Here is a 15,822-nt window from a genome sequence, read left to right as displayed (position 1 = left end):
AATTTTTTTTTAAAGATTTTATCTGTTTATTTGACAGAGAGAGACACAATGAGAGAGGGAGCACAAGCAAGGGGAGTGGGAAAGGGAGAAGCAGGCTCTCTGCTGAGCAGGGAGCCCAGTGTGGGGCTCAATCCCAGGACCCTGGGATCATGACCTGAGCCCAAGGCAGAGGCTTAAGGACTGAGCCACCAGATGCCCCCTCATAGAGCTTTCTTTAGCCTAAGAACTTTTACATAAATGAAAATAATGTGATATATAACATGATATTTTATCATTTGCTTTTTTCACTCAATAATTTTATCTTTTTATGGCAGTGGATCTAGGTCTGTGTCATCCTTCACCTTCTTTTAATGCCACGGTTTTCCATTTATCAATATAACAATGGCAAATACAATAAACCTTTTGTTGATGACTATAGGGCTTTTCCATTTTTTCTCATAATGGAATATTATAAGTATAGCCACAACAGACATTTTTTTTATCCCAGATTTTTAATCCTTTTAGTACATATTTTTAGCAGTGAAATTGTTTGACTAAAAATTAACCTATAGGGGCATCTGGGTGGCTCAGTCAGTTAAGTGTCTGGCTCTTGATTTTGCCTCAGGTCATGATCTGAGTCATGAGATTGATCACCACATCAGCCTCCACACTTAGCAGGGAGTCCATGAGATTCTCCCTCTCCCTCAATCCCTCCCCCAACTCATGGTCTCTCTCAAAAAATAAGTAAAATTATTTTTTAAATTATCTATAAAAAGATTCATCAACTTATAAATACTTATTTGTATTTTTTTTCTGGATGTATGTTATACTCATTAAAAGAGTTTATTAAAGAGAAAAAGTTAAGGTATAAATTCCAATATCATGAAATGTAAAATAGGGACTACATTTAAAAGTAAAGTAGGGAGAAGGACTCTCAGATTTCATTATCAGAAGTTCCAGTTACCTGAATCCCATCTCAGTTTTTAAATAATAATTTCTCAACTCTAATAAACACTTCTACTTTAATAAAAGTATGGGCGGAGATGGTGTTGTTGAGTATCGTATTATAACATGATTTTCAAACCTCAGGCAAATCTGTTGCTTGAACTAAATTTTAGTTTTTGTATAATTAATTTCTCTAATCCCAGCTTAAGTTAATTAGCTTTGACTTCCAATTTTGTAAGTTTTTTGAATAGATTTAATTGAGTTGCTCTCCAGCATAAATTTATTATATTCATGTTCAGTTGAACTATGGAAAATGGAGATATATTTTTGAATAATTAATTTTATTGAAACAAATCTCATTAAAGACCTTTTAAGTGAAAGTTTATGTAGTATAACAAAAGGATTTATATCCATTTATTTTTGCTGAATCTTACTGTATTAACCCTAATTCTACAGACTATAAAATAATGCAATTAAATGTCCTATTTGGGGTACCTAAATATAGAGGCTTTACCTCAAAATAGTGTTTTCTGAATTTTTTCCTCCCACTCCAGTAGCAGAAATCAACCCAGAAGGGAAATATGAATCCCATAGAAAGCCCATTATAATATGATTTCTGAGTTTTATAGAAACAGAGGTTTCTCATTTGAGGCTATCATCTTCAGTATCTAGACCTGCTGTTGTTTGTCCCGGAATGACACCCCATTGAACTGGAAATTCAGAATTTAGGAAAAGGTGAGCTAATTTACCCATGATAAAATATTTGTGTCTTTCTGGGACCAGGATCACTGAGCTGAAATTGAAGTTACTGACCGTATGGAGGAGCTCAGGAAGCCCTTTTTGTCAGTATCAGGAGAAGAAGCCAAGCACAGATAAGAAAACCAGAATTGTACTCAAGAGTTTAGAATGCTCCTTTGGACAGAAAGCCTTTATCCTCTCTTTTTCTCTCTTTTTGCTCTGAATGCCAAGATAAATTATTAGGTATCGGAGAGAGTGTAAGATTTAGGAGATAGAAAGAAGGATGTCACTTGAAAATATAAGTTAATACTTAGAAATACAGGCAGAAATAAATAAAAAATTTTTCAAAAATTAAGTAGATAGAAATACAGGCAGAGAAATTGGGTCGAGACTTTTTGCTGCCAAAGAACAGAAATTAGTTCAAGGTAATTTAACCAAAAAGGGGAGAATTTTTTGTGGTAGTATGGGTATCCCTCCTAGAACTTGGAGATCAGGTTGCCTGGGGGCCCTCAGGAAATGATGGCTTTTCCTGGACCTTCACATCCACATTGCAGAATATGACCACCTCATAGAAACTCACAGAAGATGTAGAGAATTGTTACAAGTATCTCTCAATATGCATAAACTGGACTGTCCCAGAAAAAGTAGGGATATATGGTTATCCTTGAATAGAAGAGTTATAGATCTCAGATTTTAAGATAATAGATAATTTAGGTGTAATGGGAACACCCAATCAGAACTGAGGATAGTTCTCCCCACCAATAAGAATAATGTCAAAATAAGGACATATCTAAGTAATTTTTTATTCTTTTTATATGTCATTGAATCACCATTGAAAGGAGAAACTTTAGGTAAGCCACTTCTCTGCTTCTCAGTTTCCTGGAAGTAAATAGAAAATGATAACGTTTTTCTAATTTCTAGATAACCTGAACAATCATTTTATATTCTATAAAGATGAGAGCAGTATTTGCCTGAAAATGAAATGTTTTAATTACCTTCCTTTGGCATGAGTTAGAAAAAATTTAAATGGTGATCAATCTATACACAATATCTGTACAATGAAAAAATGTGTATTAACTATTATTATTCAGGTTGTAGTTTGTTTGCACAAAGAGAAAAATACAGTCTTAAGGGATTCCATGTTGCATTTAGTACTTGAAAAGCCTACCTGTCAACTAGGGGTGCTTTCCCTCTTTGCATTATGGTGAAATCTTTGATTCTGACTTCCTGTATCTCAGAGTTCTAGGACCCAAGATGGTGGGTTACCAGCATCCTCCTGTTCCCACTCAGAGAACAGACATCTTTATAAAGGTGACTTTCAAAATCATATGATTTTTATGTGCATCATACAAAGGGGACCTCTAGGTGTTTCTTAGGACTATGGGCTTCTAAACAAAAGCTGAATCACCAGGGCAAATTGCTTCAACTTTTGGAATTCCATAATACCCCGGTTGCTCTGAGATTTAAATGAGATACTGCACCTGAAGAGCTTAACATAATGTTTGGCACAGAGTAAGCCCTGGATAAATAGTAGCTGTTATTAATTAGAAGTAACCTGAAAGACTGGGAGGAAGTGTAGAGTGCTTTCTTTTGTGCCTATGCTATACTTAGAGGATGTCCTACATCTGGTGTTTAAAGAAAAGTGCCCTCAGAGAACAGCGGCTTCTCAGAAATAGAAAAAGGGACAGTCTGAAGTTAATTGTGCATAAAATGCATCATATTCTTTCTAATTACTTACTGATTTTCTCTGGAGTGTGTTTCCTTTCGTGATGAAGAAATAGAAAAACTGCTTATGCAGTGGGAAGCTATATGTGCCTTTCATTTAAATGGTGAAACTATTTTATATTAAATAAGATATACAAAAACGGAAAAGAGATCTCACTGTCTTGGAACTCAGCGGCTGTGAATGTGTTCTTCCTGAGCTCAGAAGAGTGGCTTTTTGGATTTTTTTTAATCCTGAGATCTGCATTTTCTTTTCTGATTTACTCCAGTTCCATCAGGCTTCCCTCTCTCATGAGTTTCTTGTTCTATTCCCAGTCTTGTGCCGCGTAGCAGCGTTTCTCCAGAGGCCTCCAAACACTGGCAGGAACAGCTGCCATCCCCGTAGATGGCACAGTTCTTGGCACCGGAAGAAACATCCCCAGCGAGCAAGCTGTTCTACCTTTCTGTAGCCAGAGCCCCTGAATATTCACAAATAGCACCGGGAAGGCATAACTGTAGATTTTTACTCTTAGATAAGTTAAAATTAATGACCCACTTTCTTCATTCAGGCTGTAATTTTTCCCTTAGAATAATAAGACCATACATTTTATTCGATCCAAATGGAAGATCACGGCTAAAAAGCAGGCTTATCCACAAACATGGAACAGCTTAATTTTCTGTATATCCAAGCTTTTGCTAATAAAAAAGACTTTTAAAAAGAAAAACCCTCAATCCCTTTGAAGGCTAGAGCCCACCTCAAAGAAAGCAGACTAGCGGCTGATTAATGGAAAGATCACTTGGATTCGGGGCTCTGTGATCCTGTCCATCCTCTCCGAGAGCCACTGTGTGCAGGCTTCTAAGGACAGGCTGGCGAGTACCTGGTGGGGACATAGTTCCTGGCTGTAAGAAGCTGAGCTCAGTTCAGTAAATGCCCTGTGCTTGCACTGATGCTCACCACCTAACAGGGATTGAGTTTACCACGTAAGGTAAGCTGTAAATGCAAGAGAACATTTTAAAATCTAGTGCCCCGAAACCCAAAGACAGGAAGGTTTAATAGCTCTGCTTTCTGAAAGCACTGGTCAGACACAGTGGGGAAGACATTTGCAAGTAATTATCTGAGTGCCAGACATTGAATCAGGCATATTCCACGTGCCATCTCATTTTAAAATTGTGATATAAAGTTCCTTATTTATGGGGTACCTGGGTGGCTCAGTCAGTTGGACATCTGTCTTCAGCTCAGGTCATGATCCTAAGGGTCCTGGGATCGAGCCCATGTTGGGCTCCCCGCTCGGGGGAAGTCTGTCTCCTTTTCCCTCTGCCCTTCCCCACTGCTCATGCTCTCTTGCTTTCTCTCTCTCTCTCTCTATCTCAAATAAATGAAAATAAAGTCAAATATATAAAGTTCCTCATTTTTTTTGTTCATTGTAAATGAAAGAAATCGAGAAATATGGTTTATTAAAAAAAAGTGATCATGGCAGACATACTATTTTATAACTAGGTTTTGCTGCTTAGTACATTTGGGCATTTTCTATGTCATTAAGTATTTTTTTTCACACTGATCTTAATAATTATATGACTTATTTAACCATTTTTGCCTTATAACTATGTTAGGTAAGAAGATGTAAATATGAGACAACTAAAACCATGAAAGTATTAGGAGAAAACATAATTTAAAGGGTGGGTGCTTCCAAAAAAAAAATATATATATATATATATATATATATATATATACATATATATTTAGAGCAGTGAAATTGAGAGGAAGGTATAGAGATTTCCCATCTATCCCTTTTAGATTCCCAACATCCAGAGTGGTATATTTGTTACAGTTGATGAACCTACACTGATATCACCACCAAATCCAGAGCTTATACTGGGGTTTACTTTTGGTGGTATCCATTCTGTGGTATCAGAAAGATGTATAATGGCAGATGTCCGTTGTTGTAGTATCATCCAGAGGGCAGGCACATCTTTAAATACATGATATTGGGGTGCCTGGGTGGCTCAGTCGGTTAGGCGGCTGCCTTCAGCTCAGGTCATGATCCTCGGGTCCTGGGGTCAAGCCACACATAGGGCTCCTTGCTCAGCAGGGACTTTTCTGCTCCCTCTGCTTGTCTCTTCCTCTGTCAAATAAATAAATCTTTAGAAAAATTTTTTAAAAATAAGTACATGATATTAAAAATGTACAAGTCTTAACAAAAAAAAGATGAGAAATTTTGAACACCGCCAAATTAAAAATTATTTGTGTATTAAAGTCATTACAGATAAAATTTAAAGACACTTATCATGTAATTCTCAAAACAGTTTTATGAGGCAAATGCCTCGATTCCTTTTTAAGAAGTGAAAACCGAGGGGCGCCTGCGTGGCACAGTCTGCTGAGCGGTGACTCTTGGTTTTGGCTCAGGTCCTGATCTCAGGGTCATGGGACGGAACCCCATGGGAGGCTCCGCGCTGGGCGGGGAGTCCCATCCCCGTGAGGGATTCTCTCCCTCCCTCCTTCTGCCCCTCCCCACCATATTCTTGAGCACGTTAAAAAGAGCGAAGACTGGGGCACCTGGGTGGCTCAGTGGGTTAAGCTGCTGCCTTCGGCTCGGGTCATGATCTCAGGGTCCTGGGATCAAGTCCTGCGTCGGGCTCTGCTCAGCAGGGAGCCTGCTTCTCTCTCTCTCTCTCTCTCTCTCTCTCTCTGCCTGCCTCTCTGTCTACTTGTGATCTCTCTGTCAAATAAATAAATAAATCTTTGGAAAAAAAAAAAAGAGCCAAGACTGAGGCACAGGGAAATAGTGTGCAGATCTGGGCGTTTCTGGGAGGTTATTTTGGTGAATACAGAAGCTGATAGAGTGAGGGGCAGAGTGAGAAGAAGGTTCCAGTTTGGTCTCTGCAGCGGCTTTGATGTGCGTCCCCCTTTACCCCCTTCAAGATGACGGATGAGCTTCATTTCAGACAACTCCATCCTGTGAAGTGTTCGTTTCCATACACTTTTCCATTATATTGGCTCTGACAAAAACCTTTTCCAGGCATGTCCTCCAGCACAAAATTTAAGAGGTGTCAGGGACAGGCAAATGCAAATTACAAAAACTGGAAATCCCTTTTTATGCTTCCTTATAAAGTGTACTATGCTATCCCTTAAATAGTAGAAAGTCTCAAGGCCTCAGTTATGTTGGGACAATATAGATCATTAACTACTTAAAGAGACAGGAGGAGAAAAGCCAGAACTGTGTGAGCTATTATTAGTTGGGTGAAATAGAAGATTGATTATTGCTCTCATCGTAGTGTATCAGTGGAAAAATCGGGAGTAAAAAAAATTGGAGTGCAAATGTTTTTAGATCATATTTAGGTGAGTTCAATCAAGTTAAAAATCCCACTATATCTTAGATATAGAGCAGATGGCTCACTGATTGAGTAAAATGTTTCTGTGCAATTGATCTAAAATTTGATTTAAAATGGGGATATAATATTTACCTCCTCTGGAGTAACAAAATTTATGCTATGTAATAACCTTGACACATTTACAGAATCATGTTTAATGGGCCCTCCAGAACTCTGGTGAATACCACAGCTTGGTCTGTTTTCTACATCTTTTTAGGAATCTGGAAAAGCTATAGGAAATATATCTGCCATAAGGTTTTTGTGTTTAGCTCAGCTACTGCTTTCTTGAAGTTTAGCTAGAGTCAAGAACTCTATATTCTTTATTAACTGCTTTCAAAACTGAATTTAAGAGATGTTAATAGCTGTTTAGAATTAGTATTTGAATCGTACTACAAAGACTATGAAGAGTTTTAGCATTGTAGAGTCCTACATGGAACCACTTAAAAATGAATAGACTTCATTGTTTAATTCCAAGTATATGCCCATCTGTTTGCATGAATGTACAAATAAATACATTTATTTTTATATTATTTATATTAGTAATATATATTATATATTATTTTTATACAAAGTATACATATTGCATATGTATACTTTTTATAAGTTAAATTTATATTATAAATATACTTATATATATTTATAAGTACACTTTATTTTTTCCCAAATAGATAAATAATCAGATCCTGTATGGAAGAAGTCACCAAAATGCATCTGCCATTATTAAGACCGCCCCATCAAAGGTCAAGCTGGTTTTCATCAGGTAAGATAGATAAATGTGTGGTTTTCTAAAATCGAAGATCTATTCTGAAGTTGCTGTTATTTTGTAAGACTGTCTTGTCTTTGGTTTGTCTAACAGAATCACCATATCCTAAAAATACATTTTCCTTTTTTAACTGTCACTCTAAGGAAAGCATAAATTGTTTTAATTATGAGATTTTCTTGTTATTTACATTTCATATGATGTAATTAGTGGTTGAGGTTGGTATTTGTATTCAATTTTTTAAATTACTTCCCTTCCTGGAGCTGATCATCCTCTCAGTAGAACCTTCTAGTTTCCTTCTGTCACCAACATGTGGTATATTTGCTGACTCATTGATGTCTCCATCAAGGAATAGGCAGGAAAACAGAACCCAGGACATTTTAGGAACTTCATAGTAAAAGCGCTGGTGAGAAATCCAGAGGGGATCAGATGTGATGTTTAGAGTTGTGTGGTATGTTTGGGTTTCCATATTTTCCCTTACCATACCTGCTACCTGACTGCATCCTTCTGGCATAAATAAGTCAGACTTTGGAATTCCCACTGGTGGTAGCTATTGTTGCCTCACCATCAATGGAATGTCTCATTCCTTTTATTGGACCAAAGTGGCTGATGAATCTGAATCTCATTAAATAATGTAACTAACTCTGTCCATTAACTGTTGCTCTGGGTTTTTTTCCTTCTGAGAATGAGAATGAGAATAATAAAGCACCTACCTCATTCATTGTGATATGTAAAAAAGTTGAAATGTTGATGTTGAACACACCCTCTCACATAGAGTAGAGGCTGAAAGGGTGTTGGCTGGTGTTTCAAGACAGATCATTCTTCTTCCTACTGTGACTGATTACCTGTCATTAAGACCTATCCATTCGTAAGGACCCCTGGGTTTCAGGGTTAGTCTCATTCCCAGATGTGGGCACTAATGTAGGTGACTGACGTACCCTTTCCCATGCCATCATTCCAGCTTGCAGGGTGGTGTTGCTGCTTCGCTCCTAAGGAAATCCTACATAAGTAACCTCCCTCCCACCCTGTGGTCCTTCCTGGATTTCCAGGTTTTTACTCTTGTTTCCATAAGGAGAATCCTTTCTCCTCCTCAGTCTAGTGTGTTAAGACAGCCTCCTCTTGCTCACTCACCTTGAAGTCCTCTGTTAGGCACCAATCTCCTTTTTGGGTTTCTCTGCCCTTCCTGTTGCCAGAAATTACAAAATTAGAGTTAGATGCTGAAAACATGAACAGGCTTGAGGAAAGGTCAGCCACTCAAAGCAATGAAGGTGTCCCCCATGGACAGAAATGCCCGCCGGCTTGAACACCTTGCAGAGAGTCATGTGAGGGTTCCGTGAGTGGGCACCCACAGCACCCACCAGCGTCTGTGCTTCACCCTCAGCACATGGGGGCAACTGCTGCAGGTGTGTCCTTGACGTTGCTCTCACCTCTTCACCCATATGAGGCCATCCCGTTTTAAAGAGCAAAAAGAAAATTGGATGAGATCCAAAGGAAACCATCCACGCAATTAAGTAGTTAAGAAATAGAACCCTCCTCCTTCAAGGAAGAAAGGCTACATGATGTGAAATTATTTAGAATACAGAAGAGAAAGCTGAGGAGAATTTTAATAATAGTAATGAAAAAGCCCTATTAATTTAGTGTCTGATGATTTCAATTTTGATCATCAGAAGAGATCAGAATCAAGGAAATCATTTGTTCAGTAAATTAATAGTGTAAGCATGATTGAGGATACCACAGAATACTTACTTACTGGAAGGGAGTTGAAGCAACTTAGAAGTATCAATGTACATTCCAAATATGTAATTTAATGATGAACCTTTCTTGCACGGTCGTTAAATCGTAGTGTCTAAACACATAGTCTGCATTAAGAAAGCTTTATTGAATAAATTGCCTTTCAGGTCCTTCTAAACAGTTCCAGATAATTTATTCTCTAAAGGCAACAATCATAGTAAGTTAGTTTTATTTATTTTGTGGGCTTAAAGATACATAGAATACATATGGATAAAAAATAATTCATTATTTTACAAAATTTCTCATACTTAAGTCCCTCTCCTCAGTACTTTCCCAAATAATCTAAGCTAGGGAAAGTTTTTCTAGCTTCCTTTGTAAGCATAAAAAAGATGTAGGTGTGATTTTTGCGAAGTCTGTTATCATCCATTTTGAGACTGTGTAAAGAAAAACGAGTATAAATTAAATCAAGACAGATGTATGCACTGCTAACAACCTTTTGTTTGATTCAGTAGATACCTATCTGGTAATTTGTCTGCCAACGTTTTATTAATTAATGCTTCAGTTTCCATAAGGGAAGGAATATTCATCTGACTGAGAGCCTGAGAGCTCTTACCTAAGTGACAAATTCTTTTCTAAAGCAAGCTTGAACTCTGAGGCTTAGTGATTAAGAGAGGAAACCCTAGATTCACCCTATCTCCTGAAACCTGACTCTAGAATACCCCAAGTGTGTGAGCTTGTGCAGTTTCCTGAGAGGCAGTATGCAGATGATATAGTAACCTCAGGGCGCCTGGGCAGCTCAGTCAGCTAAACAGCCAGCTCTTGATTTCAGCTCAAGTCATGATCTCAGGGTCTTGGGATCAATCCCCACGGCAGGCTCCGAGCTCGGCTCCTAGCTCAGTGGGGCATCTGCTTGAGCATTCTCTCACAATCTCACTCTCTTTCTCTCAAATAAATAAATAAATCTTTTTTTTTTAAGTCAAGTGTTTAAATATATAGGTAGATATTTATAGCTATTTCATAGATTGTCTAATGTGTTAATATGTATAAATTGCCTGATGGTATGGGCTCACCAATGTTTGCAGTGTGGTGATGAAGATAATGATGGTAGTGACCCGAAAAGGGAGGGAGAGAGAGCAGGAGGTTACAGAAGTTAGGGAGAAGGAAAGAGAGGGAAAAAAAGATAAACCACTCCTGTCCATATATTTGGTCTCATTCCAGAATCTTTTTTTTTAAAAGATTTTATTTATTTATTTGACAGAGATCACAAGTAGGCAGAGAGGCAGGCAGAGAGAGAGGGAGAGGCATGCTTCCTGCTGAGCAGAGACCCAGATGAGGGGCTCGATCCCATGACCCTGGGATCATGACCTGAGCTGAAGGCAGAGGCTTTAAGCCACTGAGCCACCCAGGCATTCCCATTCCAGAATCTTGAGTATTTTTTTAAGTGAAGCACATTCACAGTTTAAGAATTTTAGTTAACATCATAATGATTAAACACTAGAAGAGATAGAGCATTGGATATTGTAGATAAGTGATGAATCACTGAATTCTACTCCTGAAACCAGTATTGTACTGTATGTTAACTAACTAGAATTTAATTAAAAATTTTTAAAAATCACTAGAAGAGATAGCTACAGGTATTATAGAATATATTATAAAATAATTATAAATAATTATTTTAATCATTTCTAATAAATGTTAAAATAAGAGACATGGACATAGTCTACCTAAAACATCTCTGTTGCTCTGTGTCTGCTGCTGCTTCTCCTTCTCCCTTTTTTTTTTTTCTTCCCAGCTCTATTCCCACCTGGCGCTTAAACTCAGGGCCATGACAGCCCAAGAGTTGCACGCTCCACCAGCTAAGACAGACATGCACCCCTCCTCCTCCTCCTTTTAAGTGATGGCCTGATATTCTAAGAAGGAGTAGAATATTGTTTAATGAAAGAATATATAAAGAAAAATCTAATTAACATGAATTAATCCCCATGTCAATAAACTATGTTATAATAGATTTTACTGGGATGAGTAGCATCAAATAGTGTCAGAATTCAAAACACTTAAGGAAATCAAAAAAAGAAAATATTTTATGCACTATGTATATCACCAGTGGGGGTATAATGGCAGATAGGTGACCTATTTATGTGTGGTAACCTGTGCATTTTCAGTGCTGTCCAACACATCATTCTCTGTCCTTCAGGCTGATTATCTAGTTCATCACTCCTTTATATGCACCTCTGCCTGTAGGTTACCTCTTTCAAATTACTGGTATCAGAACCCTAGTTGTGCCTGTTTTGGAACCAAATCCTAAAGCAGGTAAGTACTGGTTTCCTATCAACTGTCAGGAGGTTAATACTTAAATCATCTCAGCACAACAGGTGCAATTATACTTCCTTTAAGCTGCATAACTTACGCTGTATAATGTTACTTTAAACACTGATATTTAGAAATTGTATTCTTTATAGTTAGTGCTTCTGTTTGCTAATCCTTCCTTAGTTGAAATTAATTGATTCTCTGTGCATTTCCATCATAGAGAAATTTTTGGCTTCTATACCTCAGCAGCTCTTTTCCAAATTTATTGACAATGGAAATAAAAATGGGAACTGGCCACAGATTTGGGAGTATGATTAGCAGTAATCACAGAAAGCTGTTAAAATATGCTGCAGGCAACATTGTAATTAACAGAGGCCTTTAGTCTGTAGTGATGTACATTTGTGTGATCACGTCCTTGTCATATGCTCTTAACTCTTGTATTTATTCATATACTAATTGATCTGTAGTTCACAAGAGGTCTATGAGTCATTAGTGAAAATTAGCAAGTTGCTGCTGTGTATACATGACTTACAGAATCACTCCCCCCTCCCACATTGTCCCCACATTAGATCTTGGACAATCCCTTAATCACGTCCTTGTGTCTAGAGCCCATATGGACTTTAGTATACTAGATTGTTCTACGGTGGATAATCCAGATGTATTTTACAATCATGAATTCTTACTATGTAGCACACATTCAATTCTGTGGATTTTCCTATTCGACATATCCCCTCTACACAAGCGCTATAATTTTAAGTACAGGAGGAGAGCTATATTAATACAAGAAAGAATGAATTGCTGTATTTGGCAGTGCAGGGATCCAAGGAGATTAATGATCTTGCCTGCAGCTCTTGTCATACCTTCCCCCACTATCGAAAATTAAATGTCACGTATAACAACTCACTCTCCATTACTTAATTACATGTGGAAAATGTGTACTGTATAAAAACTCCTGGGGCTAGAGGAGGCCAAGTGAAACTGAACCCCATGGAAAGATTTAGTGCTGGCTGTCAAGCCCCACTGAGTCAAAGTGGACTCACCATGGGAGCCACCATACAGTATCGATTGAACATATGTCTTGTTTTGTAATTAAAAATATAGTGTGGCCTGATATCCTCTGGTCATATCCCTAAAAGATGACATTGACCTGAAATTATTGTGAATGTCAGAGTCATCTGTGGGAGAAGTCCACCTGAAGAAGCAAACTGAATGCCTGTTTTAAAAATCCTTACTGTGCTCTCGAGTCTATCTAAATAAAGAGGGAAGAAGGATTGTGGGAATAAGCAAGAGTTTTACTTCCATAAAGAACTATTTATGCATTTAATCAACAAGTATTTGCTGAGTGCCTCCTTGTGCTGGGGCTGTGGAGTCAGTGATAGGAAGAACACAAGCTCTACCTTGAATGAGGAGGCGGAGAGTAAGCAATCTGAACCTTATCCAGGGATAAAGGTGCTATAGGGGAGAGGGGCGCCTGGGTGGCTCAGTGGGTTAAACCTCTGCCTTCGGCTCAGGTCATGATCTCAGGATCCTTGAATTGAGCTCCTTATTGGCCTCTCTGCTCAGCAGGGAGCCTGCTTCCCTTCCTCTCTCTCTGCCTGTCTCTCTGGCTACTTGTGATCTCTGTCTGTCAAATAAATAAATAAAATCTTTAAAATTAAAAAAAAAAAGAACATAGGGGAGACACAAGTAACCTAATCTTTGGAGCCTTCAAGAAGGTATTACAGAGAAAGATGCTGGAGCTTAGACCTGAAGGATGAGGAAACAAAATTGTAGTATGCACAGAAACCAGAAGTTTCTGGAATTGGATAGTATACCCAAGGGATATCTGTATCTGAACATTTACTACCAGGAGAAAAGCAGTCCTGCTTTAGGAAAGTGTCACTGGATGAATACAGCTGTGTACATTGGCCACTTTGAAATCTGTGAGGAAGCATCCTTCTGACCCTTTGGGGTCATTAAAGAAATCTGAGTGCACAATAAAATATCATCTATGGGATATATACCACGTTTTGAGGAAGAGGCCTGTCGTTAACATAGAGTTCTTACTGAGAATTGTGGGAGAAAGAAAGGTAGAGACCCTCTTTAATTTCAGGGCTCTTCTGTTTCTTTGTTCAGTTGGAGCACGTGGTAGACCTATGGGAGTGTCTCAAGTGCTCTGAAATGCTGACACTTGCTTCATTTTTCAGTACTTGTTTCCTGTACTCTCCATATTAAAGAGTAACCTCATTTATTAATCTTCTATTTATAAGTAGAATTTATAAGCCTTTTAGTTCAAGGACACTTTTGTCTTTTGTCAAGACACTGGAATTTATGCATCCAAATAAGACGCATCTCTCCCTTGACCAACTGTGTTCACCTGGGAAGGCTGTGCATTTTATCCAGTGACAATTCCATTGGGCCGTACATTTTTGGAATCATCTTGTAAGCCTATGGCATACTTTTTTGAATAGCCACGGGAGCCGTACATTTTCCCTTTTTTGCGGGCGGTTGTACCTAATCCATGTGAAGTGAGCCCAAATTTTGCAGGATCATTCTTGAATCCAGTGCATTCGGTGTATTAGGTAAAGTGTTGCTACCAAACTTTCTTTTCTTTCTTTCTTTTTTTTTTTTTAAGGGTTTTATTTATTTATTTGACAGACAGAGATCACAAGTAGGTGGAGAGGCAGGCAGAGAGAGAGAGGAGGAAGCAGGTTCCCTGCTGAGCAGAGAGCCCAATGTGGGGCTCGATCCCAGGACCCGGGGATCATGACCTGAGCTGAAGGCAGAGGCCTAACCCACTGAGCCACCCAGGACCCTGCTACCAAACTTTCTTGCATGACTTGTAAAATATCTTAGAAAATCATTTTTATTTCATGAACAGAGTTGGTCATTTTTTTTCTTTGTTACCGCCCCCCCTTCCTTAGCATAGTACCATCTTAGGGGAATAAAGACTGTATTTGTTTGATTTCTTTTAGCACTCAGAAACATCTAACAGTGTCTGGTTACAGAGATGAAGTGGGCAGTTTTCTCTTCATTTTTGTTTTTTTGTTTTGTTGGCTGGTTGATATTTTTACTCCTATCCTCATAGAATCTCTGTAGCCCTTATTCTTGACACACACACACACACACACACACACACACACGCGCACGCGCGCGCACACACACACACACACACAGACACACACACAGTGTATGTACTGTGGTGGAATAGTAGAGCCAGAACATTTAGATGCCTCTCTCCCTTTGTGCAAGCTGAAGGAGCTATGTAGTTCACTGCTGAGGTGTGGCTAGGGGTTGGTCATGTGACCTATGCTTGAGCAATATGGTACTTAGCTTAAAATAGGAAGCAAGTAACATGAGTGAGTTTATATGAATGGTGTTTATTTATGGAAACACAAGGCCTTAATGGGAGGTTTCTTCTATGACATCATTCTGTTTTCTTGCTTCCTTGTCCTCTGGAGGTCTCTTAGTTTCTGTATGTTCCAAGTCCAATCATGTAGCCTGCCTGTGTTCGGTGAGATCCCAATATCCCTTTAATAAATTTCCTTTTGCTTTAGTTGGTCCAGCTTCATTTCTCTTGCTTGCTGCCAAAGAATCCTAATGAATGGGAAGAGTGATAAAAGTGAGCTATCTGAACAAATCATGAACAACCAGAGTAAGATATTTGGTTCTTTCTGTACATTTTCCTGTCACCTGTAGGCCTTTAACCTTGATTTTGAGAATTTTTTATCCTTCAGACTTAATTAGAAAGCACAAGACCCCTGAGCAAGTCTTTGCTGAGGATCTCCAGGATGGTGCATTTCTACTGTCACACCATTCACTGGCTCTTGGCATGAGACTGCCGTGATTATCTCAGAGGAATCAGGCAGGATTTATTCTGGACTTAATACCTGGGGTGGGGGGAAGTCACCTTTCCCCACAACATGGCCTTTTGGTGAGGGCTGGATATCTGAACATTAGTCCTTTGCCAGCCAGGAGAAGGAGTAGGTGGCTGAGGGTATCTACTACATTATCTTTCAGAAAGAACCTCTTAGAGAAGTTTATTAGGCTAAGTCATTCCATCCATGCTATGCTCCCCACATCAACCCTTCCGCCAACCTGCACTGCCAGATATTTTATGAGCCACCTTTTCCTCTGCACAACTGGCAGTAATCATTCAGAACTTGCCTGGGGCCACCTTTGTGAAATGTGGGTCTGGATGCTGAGTTACTCCCAACAGCCCTCATTAGTTGTTGGTATTGTTGGGAATGCCAAGTAAATAAATTTCGTGATTCTATCGTTGGTCATTTATTTCAGATTCAGCATATTGCTGT

General features: G+C 38.7%; 1 protein-coding gene across 8 annotated transcripts in view; it reads left to right on the top strand.

The window, feature by feature from the left end:
* The window catches only part of PATJ (PATJ crumbs cell polarity complex component), a 373,536-nt gene that overhangs the window by 232,337 nt on the left and 125,377 nt on the right, over positions 1-15,822 (top strand). For all 8 annotated transcript variants that reach the window (XM_032302603.1, XM_032302602.1, XM_032302601.1 and 5 more), the window contains one exon: positions 7,401-7,492. In XM_032302603.1, the coding sequence (XP_032158494.1) occupies positions 7,401-7,492 (92 nt within the window). The remainder of the gene's footprint in view (positions 1-7,400; positions 7,493-15,822) is intronic.

The sequence above is a fragment of the Mustela erminea genome, chromosome 10 (assembly GCF_009829155.1).
Source record: "Mustela erminea isolate mMusErm1 chromosome 10, mMusErm1.Pri, whole genome shotgun sequence".
NCBI classification, from domain to species: domain Eukaryota; kingdom Metazoa; phylum Chordata; class Mammalia; order Carnivora; family Mustelidae; genus Mustela; species Mustela erminea.
This window is presented reverse-complemented; position numbering and strand designations above follow the sequence as displayed.